This window comes from Bombina bombina, chromosome 4 (assembly GCF_027579735.1).
Source record: "Bombina bombina isolate aBomBom1 chromosome 4, aBomBom1.pri, whole genome shotgun sequence".
Classification (NCBI taxonomy): domain Eukaryota; kingdom Metazoa; phylum Chordata; class Amphibia; order Anura; family Bombinatoridae; genus Bombina; species Bombina bombina.
In genome coordinates this window covers 155623818-155644342 of record NC_069502.1, presented here as the reverse complement: position 1 = coordinate 155644342, position 20525 = coordinate 155623818, and the positions used below count along the sequence as shown (strand labels likewise).

The following is a 20525-nucleotide window of genomic DNA, read 5'->3' as shown; positions in this document are numbered from 1 at the left end:
ACAGCTCTCTGAGCAGAGACACTGTTTAAAATGCCGATACACAGGGTATATCTATATGGGGATCCTTGGCACTCCTGATGTTTCAGAACTACATTACCCATGATTCTTAGGCACTCTTAAGTCCAGCTGAGCATCATGAGAAATGTAAAGTGCCTTGAGACCCTCACGGGTGATTAGTTTGCGCTTTACAAGTACCCAATAGATAGATAGATAATATCTGGAGGGCCAAGGTTCCCCATCCCTGATTTATATGCTCCATGCTGAACTAATTTTTCAGAAGTATTATCCCTATTAGCTGGCTGTGCTAAAAATATGATACTAACACTCACACTGCAATTAAGTAAATGTTAAATAATTATAAGAAGCGGGCTATTATTTTCTTTTTGGGTGTTTTGGCTCATCTGATGAATCTGGGTGTGTCTTATGCAAGGGGAATGCTATTGTAATCCACAGTGCCTACTGTGGAGTAGGAATCATGGTCTGGTGCTGTTTATCAGGGTTTGGGCTATGCCCTTCAATTCCAGTGAAATGTCATAATGATGCCCCACTGAGAACTATTGGGATGAATTAAAGGGATACTGAAACCAAATGTTTTCTTTCATGATTCAGATAGAGCATGCAATTTTAAGCAACTTTCTAATTAACTCCTATTATATATTTTTCTTCGTTCTTGGTATCTTTATCTGAAAAAGAAGGAATGAAAGCTTACAAGCCGGCTAATCTTTGGTTTAGCACTTGGGTAGTGCTTGCCGATTGGTGGCTAAATGTAGACATTTAATGAAAGTATATTGCAAAAATGCTTCAATTTCAAATTTAAATGCACCCATGCACATTTAAATTTTGACTTTTCTTTCCCTTTAAGTATGTTAAAGGGAAGATGCAGAGCCAACACAAATATAATACAAATGTATTTAAAAAGTTATTTTTCCATCTTAAAAAATAGTTGTGAATATCGGTTATTTGTAAAGCGGGGATCCTATTATGGGGGACTGCCTACGAAAAGGTGAGAGTAAGCGCTAAATAAGCTTAAAAGGCTTAGCGCTTACTCTCACCTTTTCGTATTAGTACTATTTTCAGCCCACTAGGAGGCTTATTGTTAGTAAGCTTAAGGCCCCATTGTAGCGCTCGGTCCAATCCTCTTAATTAAAGACTGATGCTAGGCACTCCCCCAGTTGGATTTTCCATTACCTAAAACCAGGAGGAAGCAGGACGACAAAAGGGTAGGACATTCTGTGCGGTCCTAAAGGTGTTTAAGCACAGCTCTTTTAGGACAGCATGTAACATCAAAACGGCGTCTAAGGTTTAAGATCTATATAACATTAATCTACAGAAATGGAGTATTGGTCTGTCAAACGTACATTCCCTTAATTATGCTTAAAAAAAAACAACAACAACAAACATCTTTTCACTATCCAAAAAAACAGAGACAAAGAGAAAATCATAACAAATTCATATGTATTTTACTTTATTGCAGTCTCCAACTCACAATGTTTTTGTTAATGAAAAATAAATATATTGAGCTATATGTCAGTATTTAAGTCATGGGGGGAAAAAAAGAATATCTGGCTGTTTTGACCCATTTAAAAACAAATTAAATTACTGTTCTGAGTACAAATAACTAAACTAACTTTATTAAAACTTAGTCGATACAGCATAACTTTTTCCTGTTCTGATTCTTCTCTGTGAACTTGTATTATTGCTGTACTCAGCTGAGCTCCAGTAAATATTCCATTAAAACGAATGAATGCTTCTATATTGTATAAAGAAATAGAAGCGACCACTGAACAGCTCAGATGCATCCAACTAAGCATTCAATTAGAGATTGTTTTGTCTGGGAGCACTCTCATGAAATCCAAAGAATCATTTTAGAGAAACTTTCAATAAAGCCACATGTGCATGTTGATTTACTTTCTATCACATGGACTTTAAAAAGGCACATTTGTTATTCAGAGAACGTTAAAAACTTTTTTTTTCTTATAATTTGAAGCTTAGAGACTGATTTACAAAACTGTAAAGTCGCATAATTAGGTAATGCAACATAATACTACATAGAGTCTCTTCTCGGGATTAAGCTGTGTTTAAATCATTTTCACAATATAAAAGGAAGGTAAAACATTTAAGCAATTTAAGGTAATGGTAAACTTGACATGATTTAGAATCTGAGTAATATTTTAGATGGACTTTAATTGATAACGTCTAATAAAGATGCACTGTAACTTAGTTTTTTAACAAGCCATGATATTCTAATACCCTGTGCTCCAGCCGCCCACTTCAAAAACAGAATTTATGCTTACCTGATAAATTACTTTCTCCAACGGTGTGTCCGGTCCACGGTGTAATCCATTACTTGTGGGAATATTCTCTTCCCCAACAGGAAATGGCAAAGAGCACAGCAAAAGCTGTCCATATAGCCCCCCCTCAGGCTCCGCCCCCCAGTCATTCGACCGACGGTTAGGAGAAAAAAAGGAGAAACTATAAGGTGCCGTGGTGACTGTAGTGTATAGAGAAAAAAACTGTTCAAACCTGATTAAAAAACCAGGGCGGGCCGTGGACCGGACACACCGTTGGAGAAAGTAATTTATCAGGTAAGCATAAATTCTGTTTTCTCCAACATTGGTGTGTCCGGTCCACGGCGTCATCCATTACTTGTGGGAACCAATACCAAAGCTCCAGGACACGGATGAAGGGAGGGAGCAAATCAGGTTACCTAAATGGAAGACACCACGGCTTGCAAAACCTTTCTCCCAAAAATAGCCTCCGAAGAAGCATAAGTATCAAATTTGTAGAATTTGGCAAAAGTGTGCAGAGAAGACCAAGTCGCTACCTTACATATCTGATCAACAGAAGCCTCGTTCTTGAAGGCCCATGTGGAAGCCACAGCCCTAATAGAGTGAGCTGTGATTCGTTCAGGAGGCTGCCGTCCGGCAGTCTCATAAGCCAATCGGATAATGCTTTTCAGCCAGAAAGAAAGAGAGGTAGCAGAGGCTTTTTGTCCTCTCCTCTTACCAGAGAAAACGACAAAACAAAGATGAGGTTTGTCTAAAATCCTTTGTTGCTTCTAAATAGAACTTTAAAGCACAGACTACATCTAAATTGTGTAACAAACGTTCCTTCTTTGAAACTGGTTTCGGACACAGAGAAGGAACAACTATTTCCTGGTTAATATTCTTGTTGGAAACAACTTTTGGAAGAAAACCAGGCTTAGTACGCAAAACAACCTTATCTGAATTGAACACCAGATAGGGTGGATCACACTGCAAAGCAGATAATTCAGAAACTCTTCTAGAAGAAATAGCAACCAAAAACAGAACTTTCCAAGATAGTAACTTGATATCTACGGAATGTAAAGGTTCAAACGGAACCCCTTGAAAAACTGAAAGAACTAAATTTAGACTCCAAGGAGGAGTCATGGGTCTGTAGACAGGCTTGATTCTGACCAAAGCCTGTACAAAAGCTTGTACATCTGGCACAGCTGCCAGTCGTTTGTGTAACAAGACAGATAAAGCAGAAATCTGTCCCTTTAGAGAACTCGCTGACAACCCTTTATCCAAACTCTCTTGGAGAAAGGAAAGAATCTTAGGAATTTTAATTTTACTCCAGGAGAATCCCTTGGATTCACACCAACAGATATATTTTTTCCATATTTTATGGTAAATCTTTCTAGTCACAGGTTTTCTGGCTTGGACCAGAGTATCAATCACTGAATTTGAAAATCCACGCTTGGATAAAATCAAGCGTTCAATTTCCAAGCAGTCAGTTGCAGAGAAACTAGATTTGGATGTTCGAATGGACCTTGTACTAGAAGATCCTGTCTCTAAGGTAGCTTCCATGGTGGAGCCGATGACATATTCACCAGGTCTGCATACCAAGTCCTGCGTGGCCACGCAGGAGCTATCAGAATCACCGAGGCCTTCTCCTGTTTGATCCTGGCTACGAGCCTGGGAAGGAGAGGAAACGGTGGAAACACATAAGCTAGGTTGAACGACCAAGGCGCCACTAATGCATCCACTAGAGTCGCCGTGGGATCCCTGGATCTGGACCCGTAGCAAGGAACCTTGAAGTTCTGATGGGACGCCATCAGATCCATGTCTGGAATGCCCCATAATTGGGTTAACTGGGCAAAGACCTCGGATGGAGTTCCCACTCCCCCGGATGGAAAGTCTGACGACTCAAATAATCCACCTCCCAGTTGTCTACTCCTGGGATGTGAATTGCAGATAGGTGGAAGGAGTGATCCTCCGCCCATTTGATGATCTTGGATACCTCTCTCATCGCCAAGGAACTCTTTGTTCCTCCCTGATGGTTGATGTAAGCTACAGTCGTCATGTTGTCCGACTGGAATCTTATGAATCCGGCCTTCGCTAGTTGAGGCCAAGCCCGGAGCGCATTGAATATCGCTCTCAGTTCCAGGATGTTTATCGGGAGAAGGGACTCTTCCCGAGACCATAGACCCTGAGCTTTCAGGGAGTCCCATACCGCGCCCCAGCCTAATAGACTGGCGTCGGTCGTGACAATGACCCACTCTGGTCTGCGGAAACTCATTCCCTGAGACAGGTGATCCTGAGTCAACCACCAACGGAGTGAATCTCTGGTTACCTGGTCTACTTGAATCTGGGGAGACAAGTCTGCATAGTCCCCATTCCACTGATTGAGCATGCACAGTTGTAATGGTCTTAGATGAATTCGAGCAAAAGGAACTATGTCCATTGCTGCAACCATCAATCCTACTACTTCCATGCACTGAGCTATGGAAGGCTGCAGAATAGAGTGAAGAACTTGACAAGCGTTTAGAAGCTTCGACTTTCTGACCTCTGTCAGGAAGATCTTCATTTCTAAAGAATCTATTATTGTTCCCAAAAAGGGAACTCTTGTTGACGGAGACAGGGAACTCTTTTCTACGTCCACCTTCCACCCGTGAGATCTGAAAAAGGCTAGAACAATGTCTGTATGAGCCTTTGCCTTGGAAAGAGACGACGCTTGAATTAGAATGTCGTCTAAATAAGGTGCCACTGCAATGCCCCTCTGTCTTAGAACTGCTAGAAGGGACACTAGCACCTTTGTGAAAATTCTGGGAGCAGTGGCTAAACCGAATGGAAGAGCCACGAACTGGTAATGTTTGTCCAGAAAGGCGAACCTTAGGAACTGATGATGATCTTTGTGGATAGGAATATGTAGGTACGCATCCTTTAAATCCACGGTAGTCATATATTAACCCTCCTGGATTGTAGGTAAAATTGTTCGAATGGTTTCCATTTTGAACGATGGAACTCTGAGAAATTTGTTTAGAATTTTTAAATCCAGAATTGGTCTGAAAGTTCCCTCTTTTTTGGGAACTACAAACAGGTTTGAGTAAAACCCCTGACCTTGTTCCACAGTTGGAACTGAGTGTATCACTCCCATCTTTAACAGGTCTTCTACACAATGTAAGAATGCCTGTCTCCTTATTTGGTCTGAAGACAAGCGAGACATGTCGGACCTTCCCCTTGGGGCAGTTCCTTGAATTCTAGAAGATAACCCTGAGAGACTATTTCTAGTGCCCAGGGATCCAGAACATCTCTTGTCCAAGCCTGAGCAAAGAGAGAGAGTCTGCCCCCTACTAGATCCGGTCCCGGATCGGGGGCTACCCCCTTCATGCTGTCTTGGTAGCAGCAGCAGGCTTCTTGGCCTGTTTACCCTTGTTCCAGCCTTGCATTGGTTTCCAAGCTGGTTTAGCCTGGGAAGCGTTACCCTCTTGTCTAGAGGCTGCAGAGTTAGAAGCCGGTCCGTTCCTGAAATTGTGAAAGGAACGAAAATTGGACTTATTCTTAGCCTTAAAAGGCCTATCCTGTGGGAGGGCATGGCCCTTCCCCCCCAGTGATGTCTGAAATAATTTCTTTCAATTCTGGCCCAAAAAGGGTCTTACCAATTTTGTCTTGGAAGATACATTTTTAAGCAAACCCTCCAATTTTTTATCCATAGGATCTTTGAAAGCACAATTGTCCTCAATGGGAATAGTCGTGCGTTTGGCTAGGGTAGAAACTCCCCCCTCAACCTTAGGGACTGTTTGCCATGTGTCCTTCCTTGGGTCGACCATGGGGAACAATTTCTTAAATATAGGAGGAGGGACAAAGGGTATGCCTGGTTTCTCCCACTCCTTATTCACTATGCTCGCCACCCTTTTAGGGATCGGAAAGGCATCAGGGTGCACGGGGACCACTAAGAATTTGTCCATCTTGCAAAATTTTTCTGGAATGACCAAAGAGTCACAATCATCCAGAGTAGATAGCACCTCCTTAAGTAATGCACGGAGATGCTCTAACTTAAATTTAAACGTCACAACATCAGGTTCTGCCTGTTGAGAAATTCTTCCTGAATCTGAAAGTTCTCCTTCCGACAAACCCTCCCTCACTGCCACTTCTGACTGGTGTGAGGGTATGACAGATAAACTTGCTCCACTGTATTTAAAACTGAGCAATCACGCTTTCTCTGAAATGCTGGCATTTTGGATAAAATATTAGCTATGGAATTATCCATTAATGCCGTTAATTGTTGCATAGTAACAAGCATTGGCGCGCTAGATGTACTAGGGGTCTCCTGCACGGGCATAACTGGTGTAGACACAGAAGGAGAGGATGATGAACTATCCCCACTACCTTCATTTGAGGAATCATCTTGGGCAACCTTATTAAATGTGACAGTACTGTCCTTACTTTGTCTGGACGCCATGGCACAATTATCACATACATTTGAAGGGGGGACCACCTTGGCCTCCATACATACAGAACATGTTCTATCTGAAGGTACAGACATGTTAGACAGGATTAAACAGGCTAATAATGCAAAAAAAAAACCGTTTTAAAACAAAACCGTTACTGTCTCTTTAAATTTTAAACAGAGCACACTTTATTTCTGAATGTGTGAAAAACTATGAAGGAAATATCCAATCTTTACCAAATTTTCACCACAGAGTCTTAATGCTTTAAAAGTATTGCACCCCAATCAAGCTTTTAACCCCTTAATTGAGGAAACCGGAGCCGTTTAATCAAATAACAATTCTTAACCCCACTACAGTCCCAGCCACAGCGTTTGCTGCGACTTCACCTGTCCTTAGGAGTTATACGATACCAAATTAAGTCTTCCAGGAACGTTTTCAATGATCACCAGACCCTCTCACATGCAGCTGCATGCACTGCATCCAAAAGAAACTGCGCAGTTATGGCACGAAAATGAGGCTCTGCCTACTATAGTGAAAGGCCCCTCTGACTGGAAAGGTGTCTAAACAACTGCCTGGCGCCTAAAAACGTTCCCCCACAATAAAGTTTTATAAATCACCTCAGATTACATAAAAAACTTAAATAAAGCAATCGATTTAGCCCACAAGAGTGTCAACCAGTGTATAGCCCATAATAAGCCTTCATTCTGTTAAGAGTCTAAGAAAATGGCTTACCGATCCCCAAGAGGGAAAATGACAGTCTTCTAGCATTACACAGTCTTGTTAGAAAATTGACTAGTCATACCTTGAGCAGAAAAGTCTGCTAACTGTTCCCCCCAACTGAAGTTCTCTGGGTTCAACAGTCCTGCGTGGGAACAGCAATTGATTTTAGTTACTGCTGCTAAAATCATACTCCACTTTTAAACAGAACTCTTCATCCCTTTCTGTTTTAGAGTAAATAGTACAACCGGCACTATTTTAAAATAACAAACTCTTGATAGCAGAATAAAAAACTACAACTAAACACCACATACTCTTCACCATCTCCGTGGAGATGCTACTTGTTCAGAGCAGCAAAGAGAATGACTGGGGGGCGGAGCCTGAGGGGGGGCTATATGGACAGCTTTTGCTGTGCTCTTTGCCATTTCCTGTTGGGGAAGAGAATATTCCCACAAGTAATGGATGACGCAGTGGACCGGACACACCAATGTTGGAGAAAACAAATTATGCTTACCTGATCATTTCATTTCCATCTGTGGGAGGAGAGTCCACTGCTTCAATCATTACTTGTGGCAATTAAGAACCTGGTCACTTCCCCCACTCCCCTCACCCCCAGTCATTCTGCCAAGGGAACAAGGAACAGTAGGAGAAATATCAAGGTATAAATGGTGCCAGAAGATTAATAATAAATTTAGGTCCGCCCACCGGAGAAAGGGGCGGATGTAATGGATCTCCTCCCACAGATGGAAATTAAATTATCAGGTAAGCATCATTTATGTTTTCCATCTTATTGGGAGGAGAGACCACCGTTTCATTCATTACTTATGGGAACAAATACTCTAGAGGACACTGAATGAAAAAAAAGGGAGGGTAAAAGGAGGCGGATCCTATACTGAGGGCACCACAGCCTGCAGAACCTTTCCCCCAAAAGCTGCTTCCACCGAAGCAAAAACGTCAAATTTATAACATTTTGCAAAAGTATGTAAGAAAGACCAAGTAGCCGCCTTACAAATCTGCTCCATAGAAGCCTCATTCTTAAAGGCCCAAGAAGAGGCCAGAGCTCTAGTCGAGTGACCCCTAATCTTCTGAGGAGGCTTGTGTAACGCTGTCTCATATGCCAAATGGATCACACTCCTCAACCAAAAGGATTGAAAAGTGGCAGAGGCCCTTTGTCCCCTGTGCTTCCCTGAATACACAACAAATAAGGACGAAGTCTGTCTGAATTCCTTTGTGGCCTGAAGATAAAACTTTAACGCCCGAACCATGTCCAGCCTGTGAAGTAACCTCCCCTTTGAAGAAGGAACTACTATTTCCTGATTCATGTTACGACTCAACACCACCTTGGGAAGGAATCCCAATCCAGTGCGAATAACAGCCTTACCGGCATGAAAAACTAAGTAGGGAGGCTCACATTGCAAGGCCGCCAACTCAGAGACTCTGCGCGCCGATGCAATAGCTAGTAATAATAGGACTTTCCATGAAAAAACCTTATTGTCAAGTGCATGCATAGGCTCAAATGGAGCCCTCTGCAAGACCTTAAGAACCAAGTTTAAGCTGCAAGGAGGATCCGGATTCCTGAAGACAGGCCTGATCCTAACCAGAGCCTGAACAAAGGAATTAATGTCAGTAAGATCCGCAAGCTTCTTATGCAACAATACAGATAAAGCCAAGATCTGTCCCCTTAGAGAACTTGCGGCAAGATCATTATCCAGAACGTCCTGGAGAAAGGCGAAAATCCTGGATACCCTGACCTTATGCCAGGGGTATCCTTGTTCCTCCCACCAGGACAAGTGGTAGATGCGCCGAGTGACCGGCTTCCTGGCCCGAAGCAGGGTGTAAATCATTTTTCCCGAAAATCCTCTCTTAGCTAAGACTAGTCGTTCAATCTCCACGTAGTCAGCCTCAGAGAACCTAGATTTTGTTGTAGAAAGGGACCTTGAACACAAGGCAACTTCCACGGCGGAGATGACGACATCGCAACCAGATCCGCAAAACCACATCCTCTGCAGCCATGACGGAGCAATCAGAATAGCCGAGGTAGAAGAGGTAACGGTGGAATTATGTAAATTAGGTTGAAGTCCCAGGGTACTGCCAAGTCATCTATCAGTTCGGCCTGGGGATCCCTGAATCAAGACCCGTATCTGGGTAGTTTGCAATTGAGTCTGGACGTCATGAGATCTATCTCCGGCGTCCCCCATCTGCTGCAGATTTCCATGATCATCTCGGGATGGAGGGTCCATTCCCCTGGATGAAAAGTCTGTCTGCTGAGAAAATCCGCTTCCAAGTTGTCCACACTCGGAATGTGGATCGATGAGAGCGAACAATTGTGAGTCTCCGCCCAATCCAGAATCCAAGATACTTCCCTCATAGCTAGGGAGCTTCTCGCCCCCCCTGATGGTTTATTTAAGCCACCAAGGTAATGTTGTCCGACTGGAATCTGATGAATCGGGACGAACCCAGAAGGGGCCCAAGCCCTCAGAGCGTTGAATATCGCTCGAAGTTCCAAAATATTTATCGGTAGACTTGATTCTTCTCGAGTCCATCTGTCCTGTGCCTTTCTGGCACCCCAAACAGCTCCCAGTCCTGATAGACTTGCATCCGTGGTCACAATCTCCTAGGATGGTCTCAAAAAGGATGTCCCCTAAGACAACTGCTCTGGTCGGGTCCACCAAGACTCCCTCACCGGTCTGTTTAGAGATATATGTTGGGACAGATCTGAATGATCGCCGTTCCATTGTCTCAACATGCACAGCTGAAGAGGTCTGAGATGGAACCTGGCAAATGGAATGACATCTATGCTGGATACAATGAGCCTGATCACCTACATACACCTGGCCACAAATCTCCTGGAGGATGTCTGAAGAGCTAGACAGTTGGACGCAAGCTTGCAACGTCTTTGATCTGTCAAAAATATCTTCATGGCTGAAGAATCTATTATCATACCCAGGAATTCCACCTTGTTGCTGGGAACCAATTAACTATTTCCTTCGTTTATCTTCCACCCGTGGGACCGAAAGAGAAGAGCTCTCGAATGACCCTCTGCAAGACTGTAGAACGGAGCCTGGACCAGGATATAATCCAGATAAGGTGCCACTGCAATTCCTCTGGCTCTCGCTACTGCGAGAAGAGCTCCCAGAAATTTGTGAAGACTCTTGGGGCGGTCACCAGACCAAACGGAAGGGCCACTAACTGGAAGTGCTGGTCAAGGAAGGTGGAATCTTAGAAACCTGAAGTGATCCTTGTGGATTGGAATGTGAAAGTAAGCATCCTTCATGTCTATAGTCGTCATGAATTGCCCCTCTTAAACCAAGGGCAAAATCAACCTGATTGTCTCCATCTTGTACGACGGAACTGACAAAAATTTGTTTAGGGTCTTTAGGTCCAGAATTGGATGAAACGTACTTCTTTGGGACCATGAAAAGGTTTCAATAATACCCCAGGCCTCTTTCTGTTGGAGGGACTGGGACAATTACTCAGAGAGATGAGAGATCCCTCACACACCCCTGGAAGGCGTCTCTCTTTTCTGGTCTTGAAGATATGTTTGACAGAAGGAATCTGCCTCTTGGCGGATAAGACTTGAAACCTACCCTGTAACCCTGGGATACAACCTCCAGAACCCAAGGGTCTATAACGTCTCTTCTTGAGGTTTCCGCAAAAAGGATGAAAAGTAGATCCCTTAGGTTTAGCCTTCTTATCCTGAGGTAAGAAGACATCCTTGCCACCCGTGACCGTAGATATGATAGAATCCACGCCCGGGCCAAACAAAACCTTCAATTTGAATGGGAGGGAAAGCAAAAAAGACTTAGAAGTCATGTCAGCAGACCATGACTTTAGCCACAGAGCCCTGCAGGCTAAAACAGAGAAACCTGATGTCTTAGCATTCAGGCGAATAATCTGCATGTTAGCATCACAAATGAACAAATGCAACACTCTTAAGGCCTTGATTCATTCTAGAATTTAATCAAGTGGAGACTCCATCTCGACCATTGCTGATATAGCGTCACACCAGTAGGTAGCCGCACCAGCCACTGCAGCGACCACCGCCACCGTTTGAAAAACGAACCCTGTGATTTGGAACATCCTCCGCAGCATGGACTCCAACTTTTTATCCATGGGTTCCTTGAAAGAGGAGCTATCCTCTAGCGGAATAGTCGTTCTCTTAGCAAGCGTGGAGATAGCACCATCCACCTTAGGGACAGTTCCCCACAGTTCAAGCTGCGCGTCTGGAACAGGGAAAAGCTTTTTAAAAGAAGTACCCAAGTTTCTACCATTCATTCTTAATAATGTTAGCCATCTTGACTGGAACCGGGAAGGCCTGGGGCACTACCCTGTCCTCATAAACCCTATCCAGTTTAAGGATCGAAGGTTCCTCCGGTAGTTTCGGTTCTGGAACTTTCAACGTAGCAAGCACCTCTTTCAGCAGAAAGCGCAAATGCTCCATCTTAAATTTACAATCTTGCTCCTCTGCGGACGGAGGCCTAGACGTAGCCGATTCCGACCCAGAAGTGGAATCCTCCGATAAGTCGGAGTTGTCCACCTCAGCGGATAAACTGTCAGAGACATCCAGCAGAGTCGAAGACCCATGAGATGGATAGCAGTGCCGTACCTTCCGCTTGCGCTTAGTAGGGCGCAGAAACCACCGTCTGTAATTGATTGGTCTGGAGTCCAAAGTACCCCTCCCGCAAAAGGATTAGTAGTTCCCTGGGGAACTGCTTGTGTAATCGGAGATGAATGCAGGGAACGCACTTCACGGGGCGGGGAGCCCTCAGAGGTGGATGGCTCAGTCGTACTAAATAGCTTATTCTTTTTGGAAATAGCAATATTGTCAAAGCATGTGGAACAGAGTTAGGTAGGCGGTTCGACTGGAACCTCCTCACAATATACACAGTTAATGGGTTTGGATAAAGAGGGAGTATCCTCTAACATATCAGAGTCCTCCAAAGCTTGTGCCTTTATTACAGACTTGATCAAAAAATAAATGGCACCTTTATATCCCAATGGCTGGGGCACTCACCAACTCCTATGACCCAGACTACAAAAAACAGCTTTTGTCTCCTGCCTCAATCTCTCGCTAATGAACTGTGTTCAACACTGACAGAGCCTCATCTCACCCAAATGCAGTAGAAAAACACAGTAAACAATATTATGCATAATAATATCCCCCCTGTTCAACAGCCCCCTTCCGAGGGTATTATCCTAGATTCTATAAAGATAAAAGGAGCCACACTGTGACCGTCTTTTTGCGTTATCAAATATATATATATATATATATATATATATATATAAATGAAACGATCTTACCAGAATCAACGCCGTGGAACAGGAATACGGTCCTTTAAGTGTGACAGGGTAGTAGCATCGCAGCGAAATTGCTAATGAAGCTGTTAAACTGAGTCGGGATGGTTTCGCAGAAAGACTATCCATGCATCTCCAGACTCTAACATTCACCCATGCTCTCACTGAGAGGCTGACAGGACTACTTAAAACTCCAGTCCCATTTCGAAGAGTACTATCCTCCATAAGAGACTAATCTGAATCTTCCGACACTTTTCTGCCAACCTCCTGTGACAAAAGGCAAAGAATGACTGGGGAATGAGGGGAGTGGGGGAGGTATTTAAGCCTTTGGCTGGGGTGTCTTTGCCTCCTCCTGATGGTCAGGTTCTTAATTCCCACAAGTAATGAATGAAGCAGTGGACTCTCCTCCCATTAAGATGGAAATTCTATTTTTTTTTTCATTATTTTTTTCTGAGCCAACAGTTTTGACTGTTCTCCAATAGACGCTCTAGTTACAAAAAAATGTTTGTGTGAGTGCCATAAGGCTAGATCGCTGATTGGAGAACAGTCAAAACTGTTAGCTAAAAAACAAATAATATGAGTTTTGAAGTGGGCAGTTGGAGCGCAGGGTATTAAAGTTTATCTGAAATAAGTGAGCCTGGAACCAATAGGGGCATTCCCCTCGTGATAAATAACCCCAATATTATAACCATTGAATATTTTATAGGCAGAGTAAAAATGAACCGATACTTAGGCTGCTTGCTTCCCCATTTATGCATTTGTTTCTATAGATTTATGTTAAAGGAATATGAAACGCCAAACATTCTTTTGTGAATTTTATAAAGTTTATAATTTACTTCCATTGTCAAATTTGCTTCGTTTCCATGGTATTTCTTTGTTGAAGAGATACCAAGGTAGGTGTCTGAAGCACTATATGGCAGAAAATAGTGCTGTCATCTAGTGCTCTTGCAAATGGATAACATTATTGTACAACTGCTGCCATATAGTGCTCCAGACACGTGCACACTCCTGAGCTTACGCCCCTGCTTTTAAACTAAAGATACCAAGAGAACAAAGAAAATTTGATAATGGAAGTAAATTTGAAAGTTGTTAAAAATGTCATGTTCTATTCAAATCAACAAGAAAATCAATTTTAAGCAAATTTCTAATTTACTCCCATTATCAATTTTTCTTTGTTCTCTTGGTATCATTATTTCAAATAGCAGGGATATAAAGCTTACAAGCCGGCCCATTTTTGGTTCAGAACCTGGGTAATGCTTGCTGATTGGTGGCTGCATTAACCACCAATCATCAAGTACAATCCAGGTTCTAAACCAAAAAGGGGCCGGCTCTTAAAGGGACATGAAACTCATTTTTTTATTTTCATGATTAAGATAGAGAATACAATTTTAAACAACTTTCTAATTTACTTATATTATCTAATGTGTTTCATTCTCTTGGTATCAGTGGTTGAAGGAGTAGCAATGCACTACTGGTTTCTAACTGAACACATGGGTGAGCCAATGAATCGTTACTTATCTACAGCCACCAATCCGCAGCTAGAACCTAGGTTCTTTGCTGCTCTTTGAGCTTAGGTAGATAAACATTTCAGCAAAGGATAACAAGAGAAGGAAGCAAATTAAATAAAGAAGTAAATTGGAAAGTTGTTTAAAATCGTATTCTCTATCTGAATCATGAAAGAAAAAAATTGGGTTTCATGTCCCTTTAAGTATACATTCCTGCTTTTCAAATAAAGATACCAAGAGAATGAATAAAAATTGATAATAGGAGTAAAGTAGTCATTTGCTTAAAACTGCATGCTCTATCTGAATCATAAAAGAACAAATTTGGATTCAGTATCCCTTTAACATTTAAGGGAATAACACTTTTCTGATGGACAAATATAACCAGACATATCCTTTACATACAGCTCTTCCCACTGTCTCTTTCTGATCTCACTATTACTCCTTGAATAAGTTCATCTCTATGTCCATGCTTGCTTGTTATTTGCCTCCACTCATTTGGAATACCCCCTTTCTCTATGCTTCTCATACCTTGAGCTGACACTAGTCAAATGCAGGAAATGCAGGAGAGAAAGACAAGAGACATGCACCAGTATAAAATGAGAGGACAGATACTGGATTTTGGTTAAAATATGGCAGCTTTTAATTAGCAGAATAATATGAAATGCAATAAACATGCATGAAGTTTAGTGCAATAAGGCCAGAGGCAGAACTTTTTTCACTTTCTGCGATGAGTTAAACATTGTCTGCAGTTCACTGTGATATAAAATTAAATTTGGTTATCCAAAAGCACCAGCTCAATTGCAATGCGTTGATTAATTAGAGTTTAAAGCATCAACCAATGTGCTTTGCAGTGCTGATCAGTATTTGACTGCACTTTTCAAACAGGTCTTCACTCTGGCTGCACGGTGTTGAGGAAAACTTACACAGTGCAGTCAGAGAACAGACCACAGAGTTGTCTCCAAAATGGCTTTATTTAGATATCCAGGACAGGATCATAAAAACATGACATTTCGGGGATAATACCCCTTAATCATGTGATGGGGTATTATCCCTGAAACATTGAGTTTTTAGGATCCTGTCCTGGATATCTAAATAAAGCCGTTTTTTGCTTGATTGGAGACCACTCTGATCTGTTCTTTACCTGTTGTGAGCGTTGATAGTTGCTCATTGTGGGTCTCTACTGTGCTGGACTCCACTATTGATTACAGTGCAGTTCCTGCATGTGTTCCATTCTTTCTGCGGACATGCTGCATTTTCTGCGATGACATCTCAGATCACAGCATGTTCTGCATGTAAATAACTAGACTGTGTCCTTTTTAGGGTACCCTTACTTTGCCCCCCCCCCAAAAAAAACCCACAATCCTTTCTCCTCCACTTCATGCATCTCCAGTCAGTCATTCATTTATAGTCTATGCTTACTTCTATCTAACTCTATCCATCCTACCTCATGCATCAGGTAGGAGTGAGGAATCCTAGGTCGGAAGTCACACAAAATCAACACAAAACTCACCAAATACCTCTGCATAGAATATGGGTGGAGAAATATCACTATAGTTCACTAGTCAGGAGACTAGCAAGAGACAAAATGTTAAAGAAAGGAAAAAAGTCAAACTGATTTACTCGTCCACTGCAATTTCTTACGCATCTAGGAATAGTGGAATAGATATACAGTATATATAAACTAGAGATATGCCCAGAGATGACCAGATCCAGATTAACATCGAGCATCAAAGGGACACTGAAGTCATAATGACACCTTCATGATTCAGGTAGAGCATGCAGTTTTAGGAGACTTTCCAGTTTACTTCAATTATCAAACTGTGCCCAGTCTTTTTATATTAACACTTTATCCGGCACCAGCTCCTACTTAGCATGTGCAAGATTTGTAATGAATATATGAGTCTGTGATTAGCTGATGGTTGTCACATGATACAGGGAGCGTCAAATGAAATAGTGTTCAATTAAAATTAAGAGTCAGTGTTATTATTAATATGCACTTGTTGAATAAGTCATTCTAATTTAATGGCTCTTTAGTGTTTAAAAAATAAAATAACAGCAGTAGGACAGCAGTTATTAGCCATAGCTAAACTGATTAAAATCAAGCAGACAAAAAATGATTAACCAGATCACATATTTGGAGCCTACGTTTTTTTAAAGTTGTTTCATCAGGATATGTTGTGGGATCTAAGCAAACACAAATGCCATATAGTAAAAAATGCAAATACCATGGGAAATAATTTTCTTCAAAAGTCTATGCATTTGGCATTATTGTTTTCTGAAGCTTGGTTTTTCATATATAGAACTTGTTTGGCTGGTTCTCTAAAAGGGATCTCTTTCTAATACCCTGATTAAATAAAAATTGGGAATTCAATATTGCTTTATTATCGGAGTCAACATAATTAAAAGTGCTTAAGAGTAATAATCACGGTACCTGGCCAAATCCATACAGTTATCTGTCAGTGTAGCAGAAGAATTGAAGTATTCTCTGCTTGCTGCCAACACCAGCTGCACACTCGTATCATAGCCGACCTTATATTGGACTTTTCCTTTAGAAGTGATGCTTACAGGAAGATCTATGGACACAGCATTGCAGTGCATCATTTGCCCAGCCAAGTGTATATTCTCCAAACGGCTTGAACACAGCAAACTTTCTGCAAATATCTGAAAGGTGGAGGGGAAACATAAATAACCAATTGAAAGCATGTTTTAAAAGGGACAGTATACAATAATTTGCATGTAATAGACGCTACTATAAAGAATAATATGCACGGATGCTGATTTAAAAATCCAGTATAAAACCTTTTAAAAACATACTTAGAAGCTCGAAGTTTAGCACTGTTGATGAGGTTAGTCTGGGACACCCACTGATCCGCATTTTTCAAGTGTAAAACACATAGATTTGCAGGGTTGCTTGTGTCAAAACTGCATGCACTAATTAATAATATGAACACACTTGATTATATTTATTTTTGCTAATAAGGGATAGAAAGGCCAAAACTGAAATGTGCATGAGTGCATTTCAATTTGAAATAAAAGCATTTTTGCAATATATTTCCATTAGCAAAAATGCTGCTGGTTAACGTTATTACTGTTTTTCAGCGGGATATGCACATATCCTGTGAGGGCACATGCACCTGTATTTAAGCTCAGAAAGCTGGCAATGGTGTATATTGCTCTTGTGAAGACATCATTTGTGTCATACAAGCCACAGCTGACACTCTGAGATGAGGTGGTGTTTGCTGGTGCACAGGCCCTCACAGGATATGTGCATATGCCGATGAAAAACAGAAATACATTTTACTAGGAGCATTTTTACTATTGGAAGTACATTGCAAAAATCCTTTTATTTCAAATAGAAATGCACCCATGCACATTTCAGTTTTGACCTTTCTATCCCTTATTAACAAACAAATATAATCAAGTGTCTTGAAAACCAGTAACATTTACTAGAAACTATTATTGCTATTGGATGTATATTTTAAAAATTGTTTCTACTTCAAATTGAGATGCACCCATGCACATTTTAATTTTGACCTTTCTATCCTTTTAAGTGTATCTTATATTTATTAACACGCAAATAAATTTTTTTAAAAATAGCTGACAATTTTCAATAATCTTATTTTCCATGAGATAGTTTAAAGGTCTATAAAGGGGTTAAAGATGCAGTAGGAGTTTTGATTGGGACCTGCAGAGCACTGCTGGTCCTGAGCAGAAACCAACACTGATCCAGTCAGCAGTGCTTGTCGATGATTCGGCTGTGTAACTTAAATGGCTGATTGGATCAATGGCAATAACTCCTTGGGACTGGCAGTGCTCTGCGGGTCCCAAGTGGTACTTCTACTAGTACTTCTAGTGCAGGGTCGATAGCCTTAAAATGATATACTCTTAATACATTAGAGGACATAATGTTTTAACTATTATGGCCCTTTAAATCTCCAAATATTTGGCTGCCTCCCCTATAAACTAACAAAAAGAGATTTCCTAGATTTATTTTTTCTTCAAAAATTGCCTTTTCTATTGCCAAATAAAACTCTGCAAGATTAGATCTTCAATTCGCTTACAGTTTTATGTTTTGCTAATTGGTGTTAGCAACAAGATTCTACATAAACTGTAATAAATACTTTTGTTCTTTCTTCTTGGTAGCTAAAAATAAAAAAAAGAACATAATTTAGGCTAAGGTGATTCATTTTCTGTATTTTTTTGTTTTAAACACATTCGTTTAAAGTGACCCAAAAAAATGGTTTTTTAGAGCCATGCAATTTAAAACAACTTTCTAATTAACTTCGATAATCTAATTAGTTATGTTCTCTTGGTATCCTTTGTTGAATGCTGATTGGTGGCTGCAGATACATGCCTCATGTTATTGTCTCACCCATGTTCAGCTAGCTCCCAGTAATGCACTACTGCTTCTTCAACAAAGGATATGAAGATAATGAAGCAAATACGATAAAATAAGTAAATTGGAATTTGTTTAAAATTGTATGTTCTATCTAAAACATGAAAGAAATAATTTGTGTTTTATGTCCCTTTAAATGTATGTCAGAAAAATAAAATGTGAGTAATACAACACTCATTATAGGTTTATTATTATTAGACCTACTTTATTGGGTTGGTTTTGCTAACCGAGAGCGGTACACAGCAATACGTAGACTGCAACCATTTTTGCGAATTAAGCAGGTTTAATGCATACTGGACAAACTAATTATCGAGTGGGAAGAATTTCTGATTGTGTCGTGTTTATCGTAATCTATAAAAAAAAAAAGTGGAGGATGGAAATTCATTAACATGATTACCATCAAGAAAACTGAATATGAGCCTCGAGTGTGAAGATGGTTTGAAATGCAAAATTATAGCTCTCCAATTACATTTATTAGTCATAAGTGCTACTTACGTGGTTTAAGCAAATCCCTATTCTAGGTAAATTGAGCTTTTAATGGCAGATACATTGGTATAAATACAAAATTCAAAACAAGTAAAGAATAAAATAATGTGTGATTTCATCTTAAAATCATTACAGTGCAATGCTGTATAATGCAGATTTTGTCAAGCACACTCAACTGACTCCCCTTGATGTTAATATTTACATTTATTGCAGCATTAAGGACATAAAAAATGAATCATGCAAAAATGTTTGGGAGCACAGTTTGTAATCCTCTTGCGCAAGCAGCCCACGCACCTCTGTTCAAAAAGGAAAATGCTCTAGTAAAGTAAAAAGCCATCTAATCGAAAAATTTATTTAAAATAAAAATAATGTTTTATTTTGCTGGGCAAAAAGGCCCTTCTAACGTTGTGAAAAAAAATAAAAAAAAATTCTCATGTAAAGGTATATATAGTATCTCACAAAAGTGAGTACAGTACACCCCTCATATTTTTGTAAGTATTTTATTATATCTTTTCATGTGACAACACTGAAGAAATGACACTTTGGTACAATGTAAAGTAGTGAGTGTACAGCCTGTATAACAGTGTAAATTTGCTGTCCCCTCAAAATAACTCAACACAGCAACCGTTGGCAACAAAAGTGAGTAAACCCCTAAGTGGAATTGTCCAAATTGGGCCTAATTAGCCATTTTCCCTCCCCGGTGTCATGTGACGTGTTAGCGTTACAAGGCCTCAGGTGTGAATGGGGAGCAGGTGTGTTAAATTTGGTGATATCGCTCTCACACTCTCTCATACTGGTCACTGGAAGTTCGACATGGCACCTCATGGCAAAAAAACTCTCTGAGGATCTGAAAAAAATAATTGTTGCTCTACATAAAGATGGCCTAGCCTATAAGAAGATTGCCAAGACCCTGAAACTGAGCAAACAGCAAGGTGGGCAAGACCATACAGTGGTTTCCCAGGACAGGTTCCACTCAGAACAGGCCTCGCCATGGTCGACTAAAGAAGTTGAGTGCACGTGCTTAGCCTCATATCCAGAGGTTGTCTTTGGAAAATATACGTATGAGTGCTGGCAGCATTGCTGCAGAGGTTGAAGGGGTGGGGGTCAGCCTGTCAGTGCTCAGACTATATGCTGCACACTGCATCAAATTGGTCTAAAGATTATGCACAAGAAAGCCTGCAAACAGTTTGCTGAAGACAAGCAGACTAAGGAAATGGATTACTGGATCCATGTCCTGTGGTCCGATGAGACCAACATAAACTTATTTGGTTCAGATGGTGTCAAGCGTGTGTGGCGGCAACCAGGTGAGGACTGAGGAGTACAAAGACAAGTGTGTCTTGCCTACAGTCAAGCATGGTGGGGGGAGTGTCATGGTCTGGGCCTGCATGAGTGCTGCAGGCACTAGGGAGCTACAGTTAATTGAGGGAACCAT

At 41.0% G+C, this 20525-nt stretch overlaps 1 protein-coding gene across 3 annotated transcripts in view; it reads right to left on the bottom strand.

The window, feature by feature from the left end:
- NBAS (NBAS subunit of NRZ tethering complex) overlaps positions 1-20525 on the bottom strand; it is a 1903611-nt gene that overhangs the window by 973084 nt on the left and 910002 nt on the right. For all 3 annotated transcript variants that reach the window (XM_053709663.1, XM_053709664.1, XM_053709665.1), the window contains exon 30: positions 16643-16872. In XM_053709663.1, the coding sequence (XP_053565638.1) occupies positions 16643-16872 (230 nt within the window). The remainder of the gene's footprint in view (positions 1-16642; positions 16873-20525) is intronic.